Raw genomic sequence first — 25,376 nt, 5'->3', positions numbered from 1 at the left:
TCGGAGGACCGTACGTTCAGCAAAGAGCCCTTTTAAAAGCCATTTTAACTGTATAAGATTTACACTGTACAAGGTATTATTGGACTTGGTTATATAGTTAATTAGATATTATAGTCGAAATTATTTATTATATATACAGTACAGACCAAAAGTTTGGAAACATTACTATTTTTAATGTTTTTGAAAGAAGTTTCTTCTGCTCATCAAGCCTGCATTTATTTGATCAAAAATACAGAAAAATGTTTTAATATTGTGATATATTATTACAATTTAAAATAATTGTTTTAAAATTTATTATACTTTAATTTATCATTTATTTCTGTTATGCGAAGCTGAATTTTTAGGATCATTATCACATGATCCTTTAGAAATCATTCTAATATGATGATTCATTATCAAAGATGGAAACAGTTCTGCTGCTTAATATTTCAGAACATGTGATACTTTTTTAGGATACTTTGATGAATAAAAAAAGAAAAAGAAAAAAAAAAAGAAGCTATGTTTTTCAAATATAAATATTTTGTAATAACAATATAAACTGCTGGTCAGTAATTTTTTTTTCTTTCTTTTTTTTAATAAATTCAATACTTTTATTCAGCAAGGATGTGTTAAATTGATAAAAAGTGATAGTAAAGAAAATATATTATTAGAAATGTTTTTTTTTTTTTTTTTTTTTTATAAATACTTTTAAACCTTTTCTTCATCAACTATATTCGACAGCAGAACTGTTTCCCACACTCATAATAAATCAGAATATTAGAATGATCATGTGATCGACTGATGTTACATGTGACACTGAAGCTGGAGGAATGATGCTGAAAATTCAGCGCTGCATCACAGGAATAAATTGTTTATTTAAAGTATATTCAAATAAAAAACTATTATTTTAAGGTGTAATAATATTTCACAATATTACTGTTTTTTTGTATTTTTGATCAAATAAATGCAGGCTTGATGAGCAGAAGAAACTTCTTTCAAAAACATTAAAAATAGTAATGTTTCCAAACATTTGGTCTGTACTGTATATATATATATATAATTAAAAAGTTAATAAAAGGTTATTTAGTTAATAAAAGATCATTCAAATAAATCAAATCTTTATGCACACACACACACTGTCACGGTTTTACGCTGCCTGAAGGAATACGGAGTCGAGGATAAACGGAATAAGGTTTTTAATATAAACAACACAGGGGATATCCAACATGGAGCACAGAGGTAGACACACGTAAGTAGCAAGTGATGAATGAAGACCCGACAAAACAGAACTGAAAGGACAAGGCTTAAGTACAAAGGATAATTGGGGAAACACAGGTGGATGGAATCATTAAATTAACAGGGACATGGAACACATGAGGAAGATAATAGACACACCTGGGAACTAATCACGGAAGACAGAAACTGGGTCACTGGGGCAAAAACATTAAATGAGTCCAGGTGTGTGACAGTACTCCCCCCTCCCGGTAGGTGCGTCCTCGCACCGTAGAAACAACAGAGGGAGGCGTGGGTGGGAACTTGGGAGGAGGTTCCGGTGGAGGACGGACTCCCAGGAGGGGGCCAGCAGACAGGGACCACAGAAGGAGGAGCCAGGGAGGAGACGACGGAGGGAGGAGCCAGGGAGGAGACAGGAGCAGGAGGAGCCAGATGGTCCACCAGAGACCAGCCAGGACGGAGATCCAAGGTGGAGTCGACGGCGGGAGGAGCCATGGTGAAGGAAGGGACGACGACACCAGGGGGCCGACAGGCGGAGACTGCACCGGTGGGTGAGGAGCCCAAGATGGAGCAGCACAGCCGCAGAGCCAGGGGGACGTCGAGGTTCCGGAGGGCCTAGGTGGAGCAGAAGGCTCAGGCGACCAAGGCGGAGGCAGGGTCCTGGCAGACCGATGTGGAGCCGGAGCGACCGAGGATGGAGGTGGAACCGGAGGGAAGGAGGAGCCTGACAGAGCCGGAGGGATGGAGTGACGAGGTGGAACCAGAGGAGTGGAGTCCCGAGGCGGCGGATGGTCGACGACTGACCAAGGTGGAGCCGGAGGGACGAGGGAGCCCGGTGGAGCAGGTGGGATGACAGGCCACGGTGGAGACGAGGGAGCTAAGAGCCAAGGCGGAGCCGCTGGGTCGAAGGACCGAGGAGGAGTCCAGGGCTCGGAGGCTGGAGGCGGAGACAGGGCCTTAACACGCCAAGGCGGAGCTGGAGACTGGCAGTCCAGCGGCGAACCACCGCGCCCCGATGGCGCGGACTGAGGGTGAGCTGCGGGACTGACTGGCACCAGCAGGGATGGCGAGGAACTGGCTGGTCTAGGAGGAGGAGAGAGGAGAAGGATGGGAGGAAGGACAGGAGGATCAGGACTGGACGGAACCAGCGAAAGAGGAGTAGAGGGACCAGCAGGTTTGAGAGGAGGCGGGAGAGGGAGGCTGGGAGGGAATACAGGAGACACAGAAGATTCAGAGCTGGGCGGAACCAGCGGAGACACAGAAGATTCAGAGCTGGGCGGAACCAGCGGAGACACAGAAGATTCAGAGCTGGGCGGAACCAGCGGAGAAACAGAAGATTCAGAGCTGGGCGGAGCCAGCGGAGATACAGGAAACTCAGGGCTGGGCGTAACCAGCGGAGAAACAGAAAACTCAGGGCTGGGCGTAACCAGCGGAGAAACAGAAAATTCAGGGCTGGGCGTAACCAGCGGAGAAACAGAAAACTCAGGGCTGGGCGTAACCAGCGGAGAAACAGAAGATTCAGGGCTGGGCGTAACCAGCGGAGAAACAGAAAACTCAGGGCTGGGCGGAACCAGCGGAGAAACAGAAAACTCAGGGCTGGGCGGAACCAGCGGAGAAACAGAAAACTCAGGGCTGGGCGGAACCAGCGGAAATGGAGCGGAGGAAATGACTGGAGGAGGTAGGAGTGGGAGACTGAGAGGGTATACAGGGGAATCAGGGCTGGACGGAACCAGCGGGGAAACAGGAATATTAGGGATTACCTCCGTAGACCAGTCCATCAGATCCAGAACTTGCTCCATATGACTTTCAGAGACTGTATACAGCTCACCCTCAGTCGCAGGAGTGTGGGCAGGGCTTTCCTCCACGCCCTCGATCTCCACGAGGACTCCCACGATGCACGGTGTTGCCGGCTCACACACCTGGTCAGTCGTGCTCTCGAGATCCTGTTCCCTGACAGTGGATGGCTCGGGCTCTGCGGCTGCGGTGGGCTCTGGCTCCGTGCGGCGTGATGGTGGCTGGCTGGTCTCTGGGTCGGGAGTGGGGCTGGCGAGGTCCTCTATGGGGCAGACGGTGAGAGGTGACCCATTTCTCGCCAGAGTCCACTCCACGTATGCGGCGAAATCCTCTCGAGGACCATCTTCGGACGACAACGCTCTGCATTTGGAGTTCAGGCTGGTGTTGTAGAAGGTGCAGAGCGCGCCGTCCGGGTAGCTGGTGGCATTAGCTAATAAGGAAAACCATCTGGTGTGGTCCTCGAGAGAGCGTTCTTCCTGCTTCAGCAGAAGGATGAGGAATTCGGGACGATAGAGGGGATCCATAGAAACACTAAGAAAAGAAAAGACTTTGAAAACACAAAAACAAAACGGAGGGAAGAACACGCAGTTTTCTATTTTCTCTTATTAGGTCGGGTCTTCTGTCACGGTCTTACGCTGCCTGAAGGAATACGGAGTCGAGGATAAACGGAATAAGGTTTTTAATATAAACAACACAGGGGATATCCAACATGGAGCACAGAGGTAGACACACGTAAGTAGCAAGTGATGAATGAAGACCCGACAAAACAGAACTGAAAGGACAAGGCTTAAGTACAAAGGATAATTGGGGAAACACAGGTGGATGGAATCATTAAATTAACAGGGACATGGAACACATGAGGAAGATAATAGACACACCTGGGAACTAATCACGGAAGACAGAAACTGGGTCACTGGGGCAAAAACATTAAATGAGTCCAGGTGTGTGACACACACACACACACACACACACATATAACAACACATTTTACCAATGAAAGGATTTTTTAAAAGAAATAACACTTAATCATCAAGGATGGCAATAAAGACATTTATGATATTCTAATTTAACATATATTTCACATTTATACACATTAAAAAAATATATTAAGCTACAAAACCTTTTCAACATTGATGATGAAAAAATGTTTCTTGAAATCAGCATATCAGAATGATTTCTTAGCTTTGCATCAGTGATATATAGAAAGAAACAATTATTTTGAATTGCAATAATATTTCACAAAATTACTGTTTTTACTGCATTCTTGATCAGTTAAATGCAGCCTCGGTGAACAGATGAGGCTTCTTGCAAAATCATTTGAACAATATCGTAGATGTGTATAAAAATAGTCACTAACAACTAAACATATGGAACCTACTATTACATGATTCTTCTATAGCATTAGGCTCTAAATTCCTTTTCTTTTTTTACCTTTATTTTTTAATAATAATGCTGAGCAGGATCTCACTAGCCTAAGGAGGAGCACAGACAGAGCCGACAGGCCTCATCGTGTCTATCATCTTAAAAGTAGGAGCAGTGTGAGCTTAACCTTGAGTTGATCTGGAGCTGATAGATGGATGGGGCTGATTGGAGATAGTTGTCTCTGCTCTTCATTTCCCAAGGCGACAGGAGTTGGTCCTTTACTTCACCCTGGAGTCATGCAGATGTTTCGGGCCCGGGCAGGATAAAGCTAAAGGGAAGAGAGGGGCTGGGATTTGTGTGGTGGTTTCACTGCAATCAGCTTAGAGAAAAAGAAAGTTATTGCGGTCCCTAAAGCTTCCGATTGTGCTGTGCAGATAGCAGCGGGTGACAGGAGCACTCATTGATTATCTGTCCCAGAGCTCGTCTGAGAGACATTCTCTTCCTCCGGCCGATAGCAGAGACTACAGCTAATTGACCTTGGAGCGTCTGCACTCTTAACGGAATATTAACAGGTCGGGAGAATGCTTTGTGCTCGGCATTGTGCAAAAACACAATGGGAAAATAATTGATTTGTGCTTCAGTTGCATGTTTTTAATTAAAGCATTAAGTGCATGTGCTCTACTCGTTTATTTTTAGCAAATGCATGACTCTTTTAGTCCAGCTAATCATTTTTGTTATAGACATACATACATTTATTTATTTCTGCAAAAAGAAGTCATTAGTAAATGTAAATGCGTTGTGTACTTAATATATAAAATATTAAAATGAATTATATTATGTAAATAAATATTTACATAATATTTATATATTTTATTCATATAATATTTCTTTAAATAATATTTATATATATGTTTGAGCTATTGATTCATGCATATTAATAAAATAAATGATGAATATATTACTGTACATTCAAATTTGTTAATATTATAAATGACATATATATCACTTAAATATTATATGTAATTATATATATATATATATATATATATATATATATATATATATATATATATATATATATATATATATTTTTTTTTTTTTTTTTTTTTTTTTTTTTTATAAATATTTATAAAATAAATTATTGCCAGATAAAAAAAATACTATTACTAATAATTATACATTTGTAGTATGGAAATATCAGTGAAGGTACATATGAATTGATTTGTGCATATTATTCATAGTATAAATTTGGAATATGATACATTAAGATTATTTACAAACATTATATGTAAATAAAAAATGTAAGTAATTTGTAAATTTACATATTCTAAATTGTATTATTTAAATTATATTAATAAATATATAATAAATATAAAAAAAAGATATTAAATTTACATTTGTTTTTGAGCTAAATAAATGCTTTAAGTGTACAATTCATAAGCATACTTTCATATCATTCATAAACTTAAGGAGGAATATGATAAATTCCCACTTGATTTTTTCCAAATCATCATTTGTTGAAGGTTCACTAAGGTTTGCCAGACTCATAGAAGAGGATCCAAAATGTCAATTTTCAACAAGTTTTTTGGGATGGCTGGATCACTATAAAAGGAGCTGTAGAGAAGATAAACAGCTAATACAAAAGAACTGCTTCTTTCCGAACTCTTTCCGAGAAGGTATGCACATCTGAGATCATTTGTTTCCATCTCTGGAATAGTTTCCCTCACACCTTGTGTAATTGTCCTATTCCCACTTAAAAAGTTACCTCTTAAATTATAAATCATCTCAAACAGTCTCCTAACTCGGCACAATGCTGTCCTGGATAGCTTTCACTGACCATATTTCAGAAATGAAAACTTCTGAGGTTAGTTCAAAATAGCATTCAAATTTTCATTGTTTTAACAATAATTATCATGATAATTCTGGTATGCATATTTTGACCAATCAAATGTCAAAGATCTCAATATGTGCTGTGCTCACACTTTTCCTATATATATATATATATATATATATATATATATATATATATATATATATATATATATATATATATATATATATAAGGTCCTCATGCATTGTACCCTATTTAAAGAAGAATGATCTTTATTGGCATCTATAGATATATATGGTTCCATTAAGAACCTCTAACATAAATTTTATGTTGATCAGATTTTTTTATATATATATATATATTCTTCACACTAAGAAAAAATGGTTATTTTAGGAACTGTTTGCTGAAAGATTCTTCTATGGCATCACTGAACGCCCATCATTTTTACATTTCCTAACATTTACTCACCCTCCATGATGTAGATGAGTTTGTTTCTTCGCAAGATTTGGAGAAACGCAGCATTCCATCACTGGATGCTCTGCAGTGAATGGGTGCCGTCAGAATGAGAGTCCAAACAGCTGATAAAAACACCACAATAATCCACAAGTTACCCACACCACTCCAGCCCATCAGTTAATGACTTGTGAAGTGAAATATTTTTTCCATTGGTGAGCAAGTGATGTACATTAATGCTACATTTCTCCAAATCTGTTCCATTAAAGAAACAAACTCATTCACATCTCGGATGACCTTTTTTCAGCAAGTTTTCATTTTTTAGCTGTATAGGAGCAAGTTCTTACTAAAATGAAACATAAATGAGAACCCCATTAAGTCTCCTGAACTATGAAAGAGTAACCTCTTAGCAATAACATTTTGGTCCGGGCAACCCTGAGGCTGCTGTTACATTCACACAGGCTGGTGTTTACCGAAGCCGTTCAGGTTAAGTGCTTCTGTTGAAGGGTACAGCTGCCCTACTCCCACCTGGGAAAAGCAGTAATGCAATCAAGATCTCCTTGCCAAACTATAGATCTGAAATGAGCTATATGCTACCGCTAAGCGCTGAAATCTGCTGTTGGGAAAGCCAGAGCGGTGACGTGGCTTTATATCCCCTCCTGCCCCTGTAGCGCTGAAGACTGGAGATAATTGCATATTGATAGGCGAGTCATAATTAATGATGATGAGCTTAGCGGCAATGCTATCTGCACAGGATCCCATCCAAATGCAGGGTGAGATTATGCCAAAGGCTTCATGTTGAGTCGGCCAGCTATTTGTCAGGCTGTTTCACTTGAATCTGTGGCACAGTTTTTATTTGGTAGCTGCACTGAATGAAGCGGCACGTTGGATGGTCAGTGGTTCAGGAGGGACCTTATGAGATGAGCTCAGGCCTGGTGTTGATTTCAGAAATCAGTTTATTTGTTATTGACTAAGAAGCTTTGAGAAGTTACAGCTGGAGTAATAAACAAAGACATTTATGTTTGGTTTTCCTTTTGTTTTGTATTGTGTCTTTCATTCCATTCCAACACTCATGCACTGAAAATAATAACAACACACATTTTACTAAATATGTACAATTTATGTTTGTTTCCTGTAATATTTCGAAACTGTATTTATAATGTATGCAGCTGAGAAACAGATCGAGACATACACCTTAATGATAATTACTTAAGTTTTACATACTACATCACTCTTTTTAATGTCAATTTATCTACAGACTTGGATGAACTGAGCAATAATTTTTTCTCATATGTTGCCTTGTGGAGTTGCCTTATAGTGAATCGCTTCATCCTAAATGTTTGAGTTGGAGAATCAAATATATTTTTGGTGAACCACTTTTTTTTTCTAAATGATTCTCTTATATGTTGCATTGGCGATTCAAATACATTTTTGGTGATTAGCTTTATCCTTAACAGTTCTCTTTCTATCATAAATTGTATTGGAGAGTCCGATTCATTCTATTGAATCACTTTATCTTAAAGGGACAGTTCACCCAAAAATGAAAATTCTGTCATTTGTTTCTCACCCTCATATCGTTCCAAACGCACAAGACCTTGTTCATCTTCAGAACACAAATTAAGATATTTTTGATGGATTCCGAGTGCTCTCTGACCCTTCTGTAACTTTCTTCAATTTTATTAAATGTCTTCTTTTGTTGTAAATATGTTGTATTGTGACACATTAATGTTGCAGTCTTCAATTTTTGCTCTGAACAGTATTGTTACACTGGGGAGTCGGATGCATGTTTATTGCGATCTTTGGGAAGTCTGATTCACCCTTGTGAGTCGGTTCATCCTGAATGGTTCTCTTTATGATGCTTTGGAGTTTTGAGAGTCATTTTAGGGAATCGCTTCTTTCTAAACGGTCTTCCCTGTGTTTAACACTCGTTCCTCTGATCTCTCTTATTATGTGTAGTGCTGGAAAGTCCAGATCATTTTCATGAATCAGTTCGCTGAGGCACGTTTATAGGTACAAGTCCTTGCAAAGAATTTCAGATTTTCTATTTATGAATGAAATGTTTTGTTAAATTATCTTTTAACTTTTTTATTTTTTAATCCCTTTTTCAGTCTGTGTTTAGTGTAAATGTGTCTGTTCATTGAATTTGTATATGGCTGAATCATTGAACAGTTGGATAATTTAAATAGATATTACTCTTCAGCAGCTTAATTGCAATTTTTTTAAATTCTAAAAAATGTATAGCCTGAATGCACTGTAAGTCGCTTTGGATAAAAGCTAAATGCATAAATATAAATATATAACCTGCTAGACTTAAATATGCTCCTTATCTGCATGTAAATGATAGATTTAATGTATATTTAAGTGATTGGTTTGATATGTTTGCATTATATGATATGCAGATTTCTTATGCATGATGAATGTTTGTATTGAAGTTTTGATTTAGTTATGATTCTGAGGTCTCAGAGCTGGTGTCCGAGTGCTGAAGCTGAAATTTTGCTATTGGGTGATCCCTAGTGTGTTGTGGATGCCTCGATTCGATATGTCTGGGCTGGTGTGTATCAGGTAATATGTGTGTGTGTGTTTGTGGGCCGTGGGGGACAGGGCTTTGTGAGAGTGATGGTCCGTGTCTACAGGACCGCAGTGAGGACAGTGTCACTGTGACTGATGGCAGGAGCTCTGAGATGGGCTGTGGTGGAGGTAGTGGAGCGTGTAATGAACGCTAACTCACTCTCTGTGGTTTCCTCTTCCTTCACATCCTTGTACAGCTCTCCTGGGTCAGGTACACCCGCTGAATGCACAAGCGTCTGTTTAATGAGCTGTGAGTGTTGCACTGCTTTGCTCATCCAATCAGATTTTAGATTCGCACCTGGAAGTTTTAGAATCTTAATTTTACTGTTTTTAATCTTTTTAATTCAAGTGTTTTATAACGTCCTATTTCGATGTCTGCATCAAATCAAATTTACTAAAGTGACTTTATCTACATATAAAGCATATTAGATGTTGTGAAAATTAAATGTCAAAATATGGGTGAAATAATGTTCTTTCATCATTCAGCAGAACATATATATTTATGTAAGAATGAAACGAAATACTTATTCTGACCTGTATGTATTAAAATATATAAGTAAAAGTGATAATACTATTGTCCTGCTGACAAATGAGTAAAACCTAGTGGTTTGAAGGATGCTGGCAAAGATCAGTAGAGATTTAAAATGACTATTAATTATTTTTTGGAAGCTATTTTTAGTAAAAAAAAAAAAAAAAAAAAAAGATTATGAATAAGGCATGGTAATTGTTGACTAATAATAATAATGAAAAATTATCATGCTGCAAAGCAGGGATTACCAATTCCTTTTTGTCAGCTGAACACCTTTTATCTGAAATATTTACATAAAATATCCCCTGATTTTAAAGTTAATATTTTAAGAATTAACTACACATGACAAAATACAATTTTAATAAATATTTTAATAATGAATTATTTTATCTTTTTTATCTTTTTTGCTAATTTTTATTTATTTATAATATTATATTTAAAATATGTTTTTATATTTAACTAATCTGAGAATCCCGGTTTGGGAAACCCTGCCTTAATATATATATGTAATTAAAATGAATGTAAATTAAATTTGTAGAAATTGCTAATTTAATTAATCAAGGGTGCATTAAATTGATTAAAGGTAAATACATTTATAGTGTTACAAAAGGTTTCTATTTCAAATATCACCTGTTCCTTTAAACTTTCTATTTATCAAAGAATCCAATCAAAATGTATCATGGTTTACAAAAAATATTTAAGCCCAGCAACTGCAAATCAACAGGTCATGATCATGACATCATCACTTTATTCGTATATAAGTTATGTCTGTTAAATAATCATAATTGATTTGCTGTTTTTGAATGATTCAAAGTTCTAAACTTTTATTCTAAATTCCACAGAGTTGATGGTTTTCAGCACATTGCCAGTCTGTTATTGTTAAATCATGGATTTGGAATTTTCGTTATCTCATGCATCACATAAAAACAAAGCAATCTCTGATTGGTCACTGAACATGTCAATCTTCCTACATGTCGAAGTCTCTTCCTGACTAGTTCTTTGCCAGAATATACAGACAATACTTACACTAGTCATAACTCTTTCTTCATATCACTAGTTCTTCAACATCCCTCTTTTTTCCCTCAGCTAGTCTCCTTTAGTGTGACCTTGTGGCCAGTGCTGTGGTGGGCTCACCGTGACACTTCCATGCTGCTGGGTGTCAGCGCTGATGATGGTTGGCCTTCAGTCCCAGATGGCTCCCATATGTTTGAACACACTTCCAGAGTCTGTGATTGATCCCTTCGGCGCTAAACACCCTCACGGTACACACCACACCCTCTTCCATGCATATTCACTCAGTATGTTCTTGGCTTTAATAATGCACACACACACACACACACACACACATTGTTTATAGGCTGGTACTTTTCATACGCGTCCTTGCTGCATTGACAGGTTTGTGTGATGAATAGTCGAGCACTTGTCTTTACCCGCGGTGTGCGTTCTGTTCTCTTAGTGCGTGTTTTAAATACAGCTTGTGTCAAGTTAAAAGGTTCCTCCATTCATCTGCAGACACCAGCGAAGTGCTGCATGGGGAAAAATTGTGCAAAGGAGGCAGATACCGCATTATGAGCTGCAAAATATATGATGTGGTACGAGCAGCAGGGAATAGTAGGTTCTGCACAGTAACTTAACTAAAAAATAACTTTACCTTTTTTAGCAGCTTGACAGTAGCTCAGACTTTTTTACTATATATATTTTCTAATTTTTTTCAAACAGTATAAATCAATACACTTTTATATTAATTTAATTTAGTAAATGTAATATATAATACAACAAATGTAAATGAAAAAAAAAATCATCAATAATGCATTAACACAAATCATTAAATTCAGTTACGTTCAGTAATAAAGTTGTTCATTGGTGTGGCTGACACAAATAGAGGAATATATGTGCATGTCTGTTTAAACACACTTACTGTAGCAGGGGGTTATTTATTTGAATCACTTGTGCAAAAAGAGAAGTGCATTAATGTGATTTTAAAAATAAAAACATTTTATTGCATGTAAAGTAAATATTTTAAGTAATCTATATATATGCATATACAAAATTGAAAATATATTTTTCCTGCTTTTTCATTGTTAACTAAAACTAAAACGGTTAAAAAGTTTTTGTTAATTGAAATAAAGCTCAAATAAAATGTTAATAATAAATAAAATTTAAAATTTAAAATTTTGGCAGAAATAAGTTAAAGCTAAATAAATAAACCAACATACTATAACCTAAATTAAAAATAAATAAATAATGAAAGTGCATATCAAAATTGCTAAAACTTATATAAATATTTTATAAAAATTTAAAATGTAAAAAAAAAAACAAATTTAAGCAAAAATTGTAGATAAATAATACTAAAATTTCCTTTCAGTGCTGCTTTTTATTAATTGTTTTTGCTGTGGTTTTACAACTATTTTTATTTATATAGCCAAACTGCTTTAAACTATAGCTTGGCAGGCTCAAAAGCTCACAAAATCACTCGTTCTGCTAACTTTTTAAGGAAATGCATCATACCTGAATAATAAATTACTGCCGGTTCTGATGCAGAGGAGCATTGTTTCGAAATGGAAAAATGAGGAATGCTGCATGTGAAAGTTGTCATGAATATGGAGATGATAAACATCTGGAGTCTGTGTTTGTTCTGCGGCTCCTCCAGCGTGTTCTTAATGTATATATCAATGTCCGTTGGTTTAACACGTGGCTCATGAAAGTGGCTCGTGTCAGCTCTGTAGCGCTGTCAGACTCTGCTGCAGTGGTTAGTTAAGATGATTGTGGGCTTTGAGCTCTCCCAGTGGACTCGTGCTGTGTTTTCAGAGACTGCTCCTGTTTTACATGCGGTCTAACCAGGTGTGATTTGATATATGGTGACTTTGTTCTAATCATCTGGGAGAAGTTTGTAAGTCGTTCAAAATTCTAGCCCCGCCCACAATCGGTCATTGGTCTAAAATAGCTTGGGGCTCAGCTTATTTCTGCATAATCTGAAAACTAGAATAACAAGTATGACACAAAGTCTTAGAGCAACCATAATAGCAAAAAAAAAAAAAAAAAAAAAAAATTATATATATTTTATTTTATTTCCAGAAATCTGTGTTGTCTATTTAAATACTTCTGGATTTATGATTTATAATTTTTTTAAATTTTTATTTTTACATTTTTTAAAAACAGTGGTAATCAAATGAAAGCATGAAATATAAAGAATTTAATAATTTATTTTACTCTAATAAAAATTTAAAAAATTATTTTTTGGCAAACAAGTCAACCATTTTATAACAGGAAAAAATTAATAGAATCAGTTTTCGTCTTATTTCTGCAATATTTCTGCATGATGTAAAACAACTAGTATAACAAGAATGACAGAAAATCTCGAGATAGCAACAATAATTGCTTAAAAAATTCATTTTTTTGTACTTTGTGAACATAAGTTGAGTTGATTATTTCATATGCAAATACTTCTGACTTTGTTGGAAATGCTGGCAGCATTTTCATTTATTATGCACAGTTTATTTCTGAATCTGATTGGAATTTGATTACGGAACACAAAAATTCAAGTGGAATTTAAATGCCAGGAATTACAATCAAAATGGAATGTGAAAATGAGAAAATAATAAATAAATAAATAAATAGAGGAAATTGTGGGGAAACTTCTCATGCGATCATCTCATCAGTCTTAGCTTGGGGTGGCGTTATCGTTATAACAGAAAATCTTAGGGAGATCTTTAGACAAATGAGTTTTCTTTCCAGCGCTGCTCTGAAGTCCTGTATGAGATTAATGGGATCCCTTCAGGAGGGCTGTATAATTGCTCCTCTTTATTCCCGATGCCTGGAGTAGACTCATATAATCATATAAATATTATATGGTTTACATTATGCATTTGATTGTCATATTCAACACGTAGGATATGAGATGTGCTGTTTTTACTCATCCAGAGGGGTCATTCCTATTCTGAAGTACTATGTTTAAAAGTTACTACAATGATTTCCATCTTTAAAAAATGTGAGTTTAATATTTTAGCCAATATATTAGGACATAGATTATTGGAACATGACCTACACTGGTTTAATGAGCTCACCGTTAGAGAAAACCAGAAGGCGTTCACCGTATTGGCTTGGCACGCCGTCAGGTCTTTTATTTAACTGGACGGTTTTGGATTTCCCTGCCTCTCGCCGTGAGGCTTTTAAACGAGCTCAGTTTGTGGCTCAGCGTTGAGGGGGTGAGCGTCCATCAGTGGCACGTACGGGACGGGAAACCTTTAGCTCACTGTTACCATTGTTCTGGGAAGGTCAGGTGCAGCGGAGTGGAATGAGAATAGAATGAGATGACAAGGCTGAGAGATAACACACAATAGAGGGGAACCTGGGTCACGGCACTTTGTTTTACTGGATCTTTAACACTCAGGACAGACCTGGCTATGATATAGTGCTCACAGCAGTGCTACTCACTTTAAAGGTCGCCCTGCTGGTGCTTCAGAGAAAATTATCCCTGCAATGATCCTTATAAATGCTGGAATAGCCATGCATTTTTGTTCTGGTCATGCTTGCATGTATTTACTCGCCTTGATGGTTTTATGGCATATGTTTTTTCTCTTGTGTTTGCATGCATTTTATTTTTATTTTTTTTAAACAAAGGCTCTTAGAAATTTCTGTGAAAGAAATCTACTTTTCCTTGATGCCTGTCATCTGTAGTCATGGTGACCGTTTGCATAATGCATGCATTGCACTCGGAGTCACAAAAGAGCACGGTGCAGGCATGTGTTGATTTTAGCAGTCGAAAATCACCCCTGACTGCGTCTTAGTCGCAGAAAACCGACAAAGTGAAAAGAGCTTAGAAAAGAAATAGCTGTATTCTATTATTGACCCTTCCAGGATTTGGTGATCATGCAGTCACATGATTTAATTCATATGCAACCAATCCATTATTAATCAACATCCATTATTTGTGATAGCTTGAGGTTTGAACTTATTTCCGCAATATTTCTGCATAATATGAAAACCTGGTATAATAAGTATAATAACTATAATTGCAAAAAAATTGAGCCAATATTTATATGCTTACTGCATGTTCAGGTGTTACAGCCTGTTTCTGAATCTGATTCAAATTAAAAAATGTGGAATTTAACATTTCTAAGCTTACAAACATAAAACCAGATCAACACTGCCCCAGGATTTAGAGATGTTTTGATTGCAAGAATTAATGCAAATGCGGTCAATTCATTATTAATCAACATTTATTATTTGTGATAGCTTGAGGTTTCATTCTTGTTTAATATTTATGCATAAAATGAAAAAAAAGTAGCAAAGCAAATATGACAGAGCCTCAACATAGCAACTATAATTGCTAAAAAAATATTTATATTTTTAGTCTGTGTGAACAATAAATTCAGTTTATTTTTCCTGCCGTTAATTACGTCATACGCGAATTAATTTTAATTTGTTGTGTTATGCCAAATGTTTATATGCGCTTTTTGTTATATTTATCAATATCTGATTTGAAATTGGATGCAAAATTGTAAAGTTTAATTTAAATGTAAGGAGTTAGAATCAAAATTTGAATTTGAATATTTGAAAATCTAAATAAATAATGACTGGAAGTCTAGTTTTTTGTTTTAAACTAGTTTTTCATTTAATTTGTGATCCAAATGGCACAAACATCATTGCGCTTTTAAAATAAGCCGCCACCACATCTGATCCATAACCAGAAAATGTTCCGACATCATTGCATGGCATCGTTTTAGCAGCGTAACTCAAAACAGTGATTCACCAATAATAGGGTGTGCATTCACCATGAGGAAACTAAATCAAGAAGATCTGCCTCATTCCTCTCCGTTTGCCCACGCAGAAGCTGCTCTTGCCTGGTTGTTTTTTTGGGGGTTACGGAACCGAGGAAATTCAAGGTCTCAGGGCGAGTCTACAGTGAGAGCCTGGCCTTAATTACAAAAGGATGATGGGAGGGAGTGCAGAGACGGAGGCTTGGAAGGCAAAGATTTGCACTGGGATCAAAGGGTAGATGAGGGATGACGAATATCCGAGAGCCAAGGACTGCTGGAATTCCATCGAACCCTCAGGAGATAGAAGTGTGTTTCTCGCCGATGTGCTTGGCGAAAGGAGAAAAAACGTGGAAATACAAAACAGGTGGAGTTTACTTGCTTAAAAAGCCTAACAGTCTGTCGAAGCGTAGCACGGATCTGCATCCAGATCTCGCATATTGAAGGATCTGGTGCGGTAATTATCGTCTCATCTTCCCGGCGTTCGCAATCAACAACCCGGCGTATTTTTCATCGAGGCAAATCTGCATATTTATTTGCTAATTTCCTCCCTCTGTTGACCGTTGTTCACTTCAACAGAAGCTGAATGCTTCGAGAGGCCTAAAAAACAAGAAAACCGAGTCTTTCCTGATTTCAAACATGCACGCTCCCCTCAGCTTTGGGAAGGCATCCCAGCTCCTTCACTCCTGATGGTTCACACACTGAAAGCCTGGGTGGGTTTTTATGAGAGAATTCATTGTGCTTGGAGTGCTGAAGGACCCAGGCTTTGAAAAAAAAAAAAAAAGCAAAACCTCTGTGAAGACGTGCCAGAAATGTGACAGCCAGTGACAAACCTTTGTTAGAAGAGCGTTTAGTTTGACAAATGACATTTTGGATGTGATCAGGAATATGGAATTGATTATTGGGTTTGCTTGTTTGTTGGATATGGGCCTTGTTAAGGGGTTTGCGATATTAGCCGCTGCCTGATTTGTTCCCCGTTGTGTGACTAAAAGTTCTGGATATGAGGAGAAGAACACTTTAGCAAATTTAAACAAAGGGTCTTGAGGAAATTGCATTCACCTCTGATTTTTAGAGGTCATAAAGAGAGTTATTGCATTTTTTTTTTCTCTGAGCCTTTGTCAAAGTGATGACATTGGGCCCCGCTATATGTATTAGACTATTGGAGAAGAATAACTAAATTTAGCCAACATCTTAACCAAGTCCATATGAACAAACGACATCTGTTCTGATGGAGCCCATCTGATTCTCGTTTCAAACCTTTGCATGAATTTTCTTTCTTTGCCACTTGCTTATTTTATTTGGAATTTAAGACATTGCTTGTGCCACAGTTTTAGGGAAATATATTGCAAATATACGGTAATGCAATGACAGTAGTTGTTGCCAAAATAAACGTTGCAGTTCCTTTCCAATCTCATGACCTCCAGCACGTTTCATTGCATGTTTAAAACTGGAATTACTCTGGCTCTTGCTATTCTGGCACTTTTTAAAAACTTTTATTGCATAATTGCCTTTAGTGAACAAACGTTGGAAGTGTATTCAGTAAGCTAACCATCTCTCCGCCTCAGTACACAATGTTTTTGGGCCATGTTGTGTGTAGAGTCAGTGTACTGCTCTCTATCTGAGGAAGAAATGTAATTTCGGGGACAGAGTTATGTATTGCATTGCCCTGCTTTTTCAATTTCCGGCCCCAGCTGGCAAGTCGGCGGTCCCGTTTTTGTTGTTTCCAGTGTAAGTTCTCTTGATTTGACTTCGCTCTCCAAAAAAACAGACCACACTAGAGTTTTGTAGCTGTTGCAATATGGTGCCAGAAAACAACTAAGCATCACTGTAAAATCTTTACAAGGTTGTAACTAGTTTTTGTGTTGATTTTGAGTGATGATTCAGTCAGCATTGTGCAACATTTGGTGTTTATAATGATGCTGGGAATGGCAGGCTATTGATGTTCTCATATTAAAATAAAACACCAGATATTATGTAATCAGCACATGGCGTCTGTTATAGAACAAATGTAGCAATTTGAAATTATGCATAAAGCTGTTTAGATCTGTCGCATGCAGAATTACAAGCAATGCAACTTGAAATTGATCTTGAGATTTGTTTTTTGTTTTTTAAGTTCTTTATGTCCGAAAAAGATCAGAAGTTTCACATATTAGTCTCAGGTATGTGTAATTTATTGTAAGGATTCGCATCACAGGAATAAATTACATTTTCAATATATTTGCATAGAAAACAGTGTTTTAAATTGTAATAATATTTCACAGTATGACTGTGTTTGACTTTACTTTTGATCAAATAAATGAAGCCTTGTTAAGCAGAAGAAACTTCTTTCCAAAGCATTCAAACATCATACCAATTTATGTTCATACATTTGTGTAGATGATGAAACATGCAGTATTAATGTTTTACAGCAGCTAAAAATGTAAATGTTTAAGTAATTTACACCTTTAGAAACTTACAAATGTTTACGAATCCTTTGAGATGCATATCATTTTGAGTGCATGGTTGGTTTGATTGCTTTTATGATAAATGCTTCACATTTATTAATGCTTTCACCTCATTGTAGATTATAAGTATTTCATTGTGTTGACTCATGAATGCATGTACACACACACACACACACACACACACACACAATCAGTAAATGAGTGAAACACATGTTAATGTTTCCCATAACATCATCAGTGTTCCACTGATTTTTCATGCATGTTGAGCCCTGATGATAACAATATTCAGCCGTGCAAATGACGTTTATTAGTCCCATCTGGAGTCCGTTTATAAATACATTTTACTATTAAAAATGTCTGTCTTGGACAAAGGGATTCTGTCTGGGTTTTGAACTCGGTTACCTGCAGTTGTGACCAGAATTAATGCATGCAACAGCTATATGTATGTAAATGGATTAACATTTTGCATGCTGTTGATATTGTTTATTTCGGTGTCTGTTGAAAGCTATGGAAATGAGATCATCCTGGTTTAGAAGGGTGAACATCCTGACCAGCTGGCGAATGCTTACAACCCCTTTTGGAAATACTAAACAAGACCAGCTTGACTAGTGGAAACCAGCCTGATTGCTTACTAAGAGAAGCAGACCACTATACGCTGTTTTTACTGCAGGATTTACTTCCCATTTCCTCCACTCGAGTTTGTGTGAAGCACATGGCCAGTAAATATCCATCTGTTTATCTCTTTCAACTATTGCTGTTTTTCTTGTTTGTCTAGAATACGTTTATTCTCAAAGGACTCTCTTATGAATAATTCACACTCTTCTCTGCTTCTCTTCACACTAATGTGACACAAGAAGAGGAGTTTTTAAATAATACAAGGATACAGATGTCTGAGGGCTTCCATTTGGCACAGATTCATTGTCTTTCCAATAGACTTGATGGGTCATGCTTTGTTAAGAGGGCAGCGCTCGAGCAGCAATTCCCAGACACTTTAGTCTCCAGCGTTTCCTGGATTTCACTTCTCCGCGCTCTGTTCATAGCATGACACTGCAGAAACTCAATTTAAAATGTTTCAGTCCAGTGCTAGTTTATTTTGACACGGTACATCTAATTCTCTTTGCAGTTTCCTCTTTGCATGCCATATAATTTAAAGAAACGGCACAACCAAAATTTAGTCATTCCAAACATTCTGTTGAAGATCTCTGACCTCTTTTTTCCATACTTTCAAGAAGCACACTATTGGAATGGACTGCTTTTGAGGTGTATTTATGGTGTTTTTAGACAATGACAGTCATTATGAACTCAAATAGAAAAGAGCTGCATGAAGATTCTCCATTTGTGTCCCAAATAAAAAAGAAATGGGCTTGAAATCACATGACGGTGAGTCGAAATGTTCATTTTTGCACATATTCCATTATCTTGAGTCTCTGGGGGAGTTTAGAGATGCTTTGTACACTTCAGCTCTTTTTTATCCACCTCAAAAATAAAAAAGAGAAAAAAAGAACTGACCTGTTTTTTATTATTTTTAAGCAAAGGAATCATGCTTTTTTGGTTTGTGTATGGTATTTTTGTGAGTGTGGTTTTTTTAATCACTATAAATTGTTGTCATGTGGAAAAGATGCATGCAATTTCTCCTGGCGCAATAATAGGCATGACAAAATATTCATTTTTGGCAGCATTCATTTATCTTGAGTTTTCTGAGGAAGCCGAGATGCTTTCTTTAAATAAATACACATGTTGCAGTCTTAAGTTTATTATTAGTCTACTGGGGGAAATTTAGTTTTTGCATTTTAAATCATGCAAACATTTCATGAATTCTTTCTTTATCTCATGTCCTTCCTTCTGAGAAAGGAGATCTTAGGTAAAAAGAAATCGGGCCTGTTTTTTTTTTGGCTCATTAATGTTTTTGAGTTATTTTATTTTGAGCTGCATGCAGTTTATTATTTTGTATCCATATAATAAAGAGCATGGATTTGGCTCAACATAAACATTTTGTCATCATTCACCCTTATTTTTATGCTTTCTGTAAATAATTGCATGTGTTACTTAGTCTTAAGTTTAATTGTACTCTACTGAGAGAAATTTTATTCTTTGTGCTTTAAGTCATGCAAAGCACTTCATTGCTTCTTTCTCCAACTTATATCACTCTAAAATTCCTTCTTTGTAAGTTTTTGCTACTTTACACCACAAGAGTCTGCCCTTTTTGGTGTTGTTTGAGTTTGACGTGGTCTTTATGAATTGTTGTCACATTGAAAAGAGGTGCATGCAGTTTCTCCTTTTATATTAACATTAAATTACATCATGACTTTGGCGCAACACAAGGAACAATAATGATGACAAAATTTTCTTTATTTTCAGTTTTCTGAGGAAGTTCAGAAATCGTTTGTGTAAATACATACACGTGCAGTCTAACGTTTAATATTATTTTACTAAAGGAAATATTGATTTTGTGCTTTAAATCATGGAAACACTTCATGGCTTCTTTATTCACCTCATGTCACTCAAAACGTCATTCATGTTTTGTTTTTTTCTTCTGCATTTATGATGTTTTTGTGTGTTTTTCCAGCATGACTGGGTCATTATAAATTGTTGAAAAGAGCTGCATGCAGTTTGTTCTTTTATATCCACAGAATAAAGAACAACATGGATTTGGCAAAACGTGAACATTTTGTCATCACTTTTGGCTGAAAACCCTTTTTTGTCACTCTTCTGGGGAAGTTTAGAGATGTTTGTGTAAGTGAGTACTCATTGCATATTATTGGTACATACAGTGTTGTTTCAAAATGTCTTCTGTGGAAGGAGATCTTGGGAAAAATCTGCCTTGATTTCAACACTTTATAGAGTCATATAGACGGTTTCGTTTTTTGGTTCAATTATGTTTTTTGATCTTAACGTGGTTGCTATGAATTGTTATCATGTGGAAAAATCTGCATGTTCATCCACATACAAAAGATAGTCATGGAATAGGCACAGCATGAAAGTAAATGATTGCAAAATATTTATTTTCGGTCTAATTCCTTTTATAATTATTCGTCTAAGGAAGTCGCGAGATGCTTTGTGCAAATAAATACCTGCTTGTTGTCTAAACTTTCGTTTTCGGTGCTTTAAATCATGCAAACACTTCTCTCTCCCTCTCGCCGTCCTCTCTCATTTTATTCTCACCGTGCAAACAGGATTTATTCCTCTTGTAGCGTGTGACTGTTTCCTGTAATTGAAGGCATGCGTTGTGTTTGTTGCATCAGTCAGATTGAAACCGCGTGTGTCGTCCTCCTCCCAGTGTCATCACTCAAGGCCTTTTCTATTCAGCTCTCTGACTGGTAATTACAAGCGCTCATCTGTGTCTGCCTAATAAACATCTCGCTGGTATTCCTCAAGGACATGCTTCCCTCCACGTCCCACCCGACACGATGACCGTTTCTCATCTGTCATCTAAGCAGCGTCCCGTGCAACTCTCGTCCTTCCATCCCATCTTCTCTTCTCAGTCTCAGCTTTCAAATGTGTCATTTTTCGTCAAGTCGTGACAAAGCAGCACTTGAACTGATCATCTCTTCCTCTTTACGAGTTATAGCACAAAATAAACTTAAATGAACATCAGTCGGTCAAAAGGTATTTTGCTTAAATCGCTGAAAGACGTCAATACCCAGTATTGGTTAATCTACTATGTTAATCTACTCTCCTGTCTTATTTCTTTGTTGGACAAAAATGGCAGATTCTGCATTATGATTGGTCAGATGGCCTGTCAATCAAACTCCCGGTGAAGGGTCAGTTGGAGATTGTTGGATTAGTCGTCGTTTTTGCTGTTCTGTATGAAATGTAATCAGTTGATTTTGATTTGGACGTGATAAGAGCAATGACTTCAGGGAACAAGTCAGGAATCATTCACTGATTCGTTCATTGTCTTGAGAAAGGCTGATGGCCAAGACGTTGGTTTAATAAATAAAGAAGCCTTAGAATTGGACTTCAGTTGACTTAAATAGAGGTTTGACTTGCATCTTGATATTTAGATGTGTTTTTATATTTTGATTCAATTGTTTCAAGCCGAATAGTGATTCCAACAGATAATTCAATAGTAGGAGAAGTGTTTATTTATAAAAAAAAACCTTTTTCTCTTGTTTTTTTTCTGTATTTTGGTCTCACTTATTTAGTTTTATTATTGTAGGATTTATTAATATTTTGTAATAAGCACTTTGCAATGTGCTTTTGTTTTCTTGAATGTTTATATTTAATAATACAGCTGTAATTTATTTAATTTTAGCACTTCAATTAGTCGTCAAGACAAACTTTTTGTAAGTAATTGTTTTTATGTAATATTTGTTTTGTATTTTATTACCTTCGCTTCATTTAAGATTTAATTTAAGTTAATTAAAAATGTTCTGGTGTATTTTAATACAGTGAAAGGATGTTAAACACTGGTTATTGGAACCGAATGGTGTGAAACTCTTTCAGTTCCAGTATTTTTCCAGATGCACTTTAGTTTCACAGGACACACAGGAAAACTTTGACTGAAGAGTTTGATCTTTATGAAAGTCATCTTTCAGTAGCTGGGGAAGGATAAGAGCATCAGTCTTGGGTTCAGTGGCTTTCTGCCGATTTATTGGGCTTTCAGTGTCAAAGGTTGATGATGTGCACATTCTTAACGGCTGTATAACGGCTGTTAGAAAACTGTAAATAACCTTGATCTTTTGAGTGTCCGAGATTTCAGCTGAATTTATGGACTTGAGGATATCCTCTGGAAGATCTTTGACGCTGGAACGGCATCAAGAATTTGGAGACGGTCCCTGAAAAACATCATAAAGCCTAGTTTCGTAAAAGCAGTTTGAGTGTGATGATGTTTGATAGTGGAGCAAAATGTTGCGTGAGAGAGATTATGAAATTACGCCACATTGTGAACATTGTGCTATTTATCTGGCTGTTATGTTTCAAGTTTGTGTCAGCCTAGTTTTGCAATTCATTCCCTTGTCGGCGTTACCTTGTTAAGTGTTATTAAGACAGTAGCATCTCTGGTTTAACTTTAAATAGCAAAAACAGTTGGTTAGGGAATAAAATAATAAACGTGAAATAGGCCTTTTACTAATATTTGAATATAGCAGTTTTACTATTTGAATATATTGTAAAATGCAATATATCTCTGTGTTCAATACTGAATTCACAGCATTATTATTCCAGTCTTCAGGGTCCTTCAGAAATCCTTTTTAATTTGCTGCTCAATGAACATTTCTTACTATTATCAGTGTTGAACGCAGTAGTGCTGCTTAATACTTTTGTAAAAAAGTGATACATAGGGCCCTATTTTAACGATCTGAAACGCAAGTGTCAAAGCGCGAAGCGCAAGTAAGTTTGTGGGCGGGTCTCGGCGCTGTTGCTATTTTCCCGGCGGGGTAAATGGCTCTTGCGCCCGGCGCAAATCTAAAATGGGTTGGTCTGAAGTAGCTTCATTATTCATAGGTGTGGTTTGGGCGTAACGTGAAATAAACCAATCAGAGCGTCATCCAACATTCCCTTTAAAAGCAGGTGCGCAAGTTCCATTATGGATTGCTATTATTATGGCGTATTTACCAGGCGCACGCCAGGAGCGGTTCACAGCCGAGGAGACTGATGTTCTTGTAAGAGCAGTGAAAGACAGAGAAGTTGTGTTGTATGGGGATGGGAGAATAATTAGCCTGAATAATTTGTAAGCTAGATTTATACCTATTTTTTTCACATCTTCGTGTCACACCACAATGATTTCCGTCATCTCATGTGTTAATATTTTTTTAGTGTAACAATTTATGATTTGCAAAAATAACTGTTGCATCTGTGTAGATTACATGAGCAAAGTGTATGCGCGTTGTGCACGCTATACATTATGGTCAAGCATGCGCCCTTAAAATAGCATAATGAACAACGCGCAACGCGCCACTGACTTTAGACTAGGTTTTTTCTGGTCAGTGGCGCAATTGTTTAATGGAACAGCAAAATAGCACCAGGGATTGTTTGCGCCGGAACACGCCTCCTTTTTTGCGCTGAACCGCCCAGGGAGCGCAAGTTCATTCACTAGTTTAGCGACGTGCTTCTGTGGAGGGAAAAGCGCGCTTTGCGCGGGTGCAAAATAGGAATGACACATGCGTCTGTGTACAAAGTCAATTGCGCTGGGTGCAAGATAGGGCCCATGGAAAATCGTGTGTATTGCATTAATATCTTTACTGTCACATTAGATCAATTCAATGCATCTCTGCGAAAAATAAAATAAATAAATACATTGATTCTAAACACTTCCAAGTAATTTTTGCTGTTTATTGTTGTGTATTTTTATTTTTGTTCATAAACATGGCTTTGATTGGCTTTGAAGTTTCATGCCTAATTATTAGGCATTTACCTTACATATGAATATATCATTAATTTAGATTTTTTTTCTTTAATTCTTTTCAGATTATCTTATTACACCAGTAGCTGCTGACAAGTGATTTGTTTAAATAAGTGAATCGCTGTTTCAGTGACTTTTCATTTCGTTCAGTGACTCACTGAATCACTTATTTAACTACCGTATTTTCCGGACTATAAGTCGCACTTTTTTTCATAGTTTGGCTGGTCCTGCGACTTATAGTCAGGTGCGACTTACTTATCAAAATTAATTTGACATGAACCAAGAGAAATGAACCAATAAAAAACATGACCGTCTCCAGCCACCAGAGGGCGCTCAGTTCTCCTGTAGTCTACACTGAAATCATAGAGCGCCCTCTCGTGGCTGTAGATGGTAATGTTTTCTCTTGGTTCTAAATAAATGCGACTTATAGTCCAGAGCGACTTATAGATGTTTTTTTCCTCGTCATGACGTATTTTTGGACTGATGCGACTTATACTCAGGTGCGACTTATAGTCCGAAAAATACGGTAGTTCATTCAAAATCACTGATTCATGCGTTGCTCGAAGAGGTGCCATGGTTAATAACACTTACTGATGTGATGGTGCTTAGTTAAAAAAATATGACGCAATAAATCAAATATTGATTGTGTGATTAACTGCACATGTCATTAAAAACAGTACTAATAAATATTGTGATGCATATTAAATATCATCAACAGGCTTCAAGATATATTGGAGTCGTTTTTTCCAGCTCTAGGCATAAACACAGTTCAGACTGTGATCATGTTGTTAATAGAGTGAAATGATGAGTGGGTACATGAATCCATTAGAAAGCTCAATATCAGGCTCACGCTGCTCATCCAAGTCTGTCGATGATCACCTTCTACTACACAGTGTGTCTGAAATCAACTTGCCCATAAATAGCAGTGAGAAGAGGCTGGTGCTTTATGACCATTCAGAAGCACACAGGAATCACTCTTGCTCTTTATAAAAGCGCTGTCTCTTCAGCATGGCGTCTAAAGCTGTGTGTGGTTCATGCTCACCCCTGGCCGTGTGTATCCCTCTCTCTCTCCTGCTCACAGGAA

At 37.0% G+C, this 25,376-nt stretch overlaps 1 protein-coding gene across 3 annotated transcripts in view; it reads left to right on the top strand.

The window, feature by feature from the left end:
- Positions 1 to 10,607: 10,607 nt before the first annotated feature.
- The window catches only part of LOC127974279 (zinc finger protein 385D), an 89,587-nt gene continuing 74,818 nt past the window's right edge, over positions 10,608 to 25,376 (top strand). The window contains exon 1 of one of the 3 annotated variants that reach the window (XM_052577459.1): positions 10,608 to 11,011. In XM_052577459.1, coding sequence (XP_052433419.1) covers positions 10,918 to 11,011 — 94 coding nt within the window. In that variant the 5' untranslated portion in view covers positions 10,608 to 10,917. The remainder of the gene's footprint in view (positions 11,012 to 25,376) is intronic. The other 2 variants (XM_052577463.1, XM_052577458.1) reach the window with 2 other exon arrangements.

Source organism: Carassius gibelio, chromosome B16 (genome assembly GCF_023724105.1).
Source record: "Carassius gibelio isolate Cgi1373 ecotype wild population from Czech Republic chromosome B16, carGib1.2-hapl.c, whole genome shotgun sequence".
Lineage (NCBI taxonomy): Eukaryota > Metazoa > Chordata > Actinopteri > Cypriniformes > Cyprinidae > Carassius > Carassius gibelio.
This window is presented reverse-complemented; position numbering and strand designations above follow the sequence as displayed.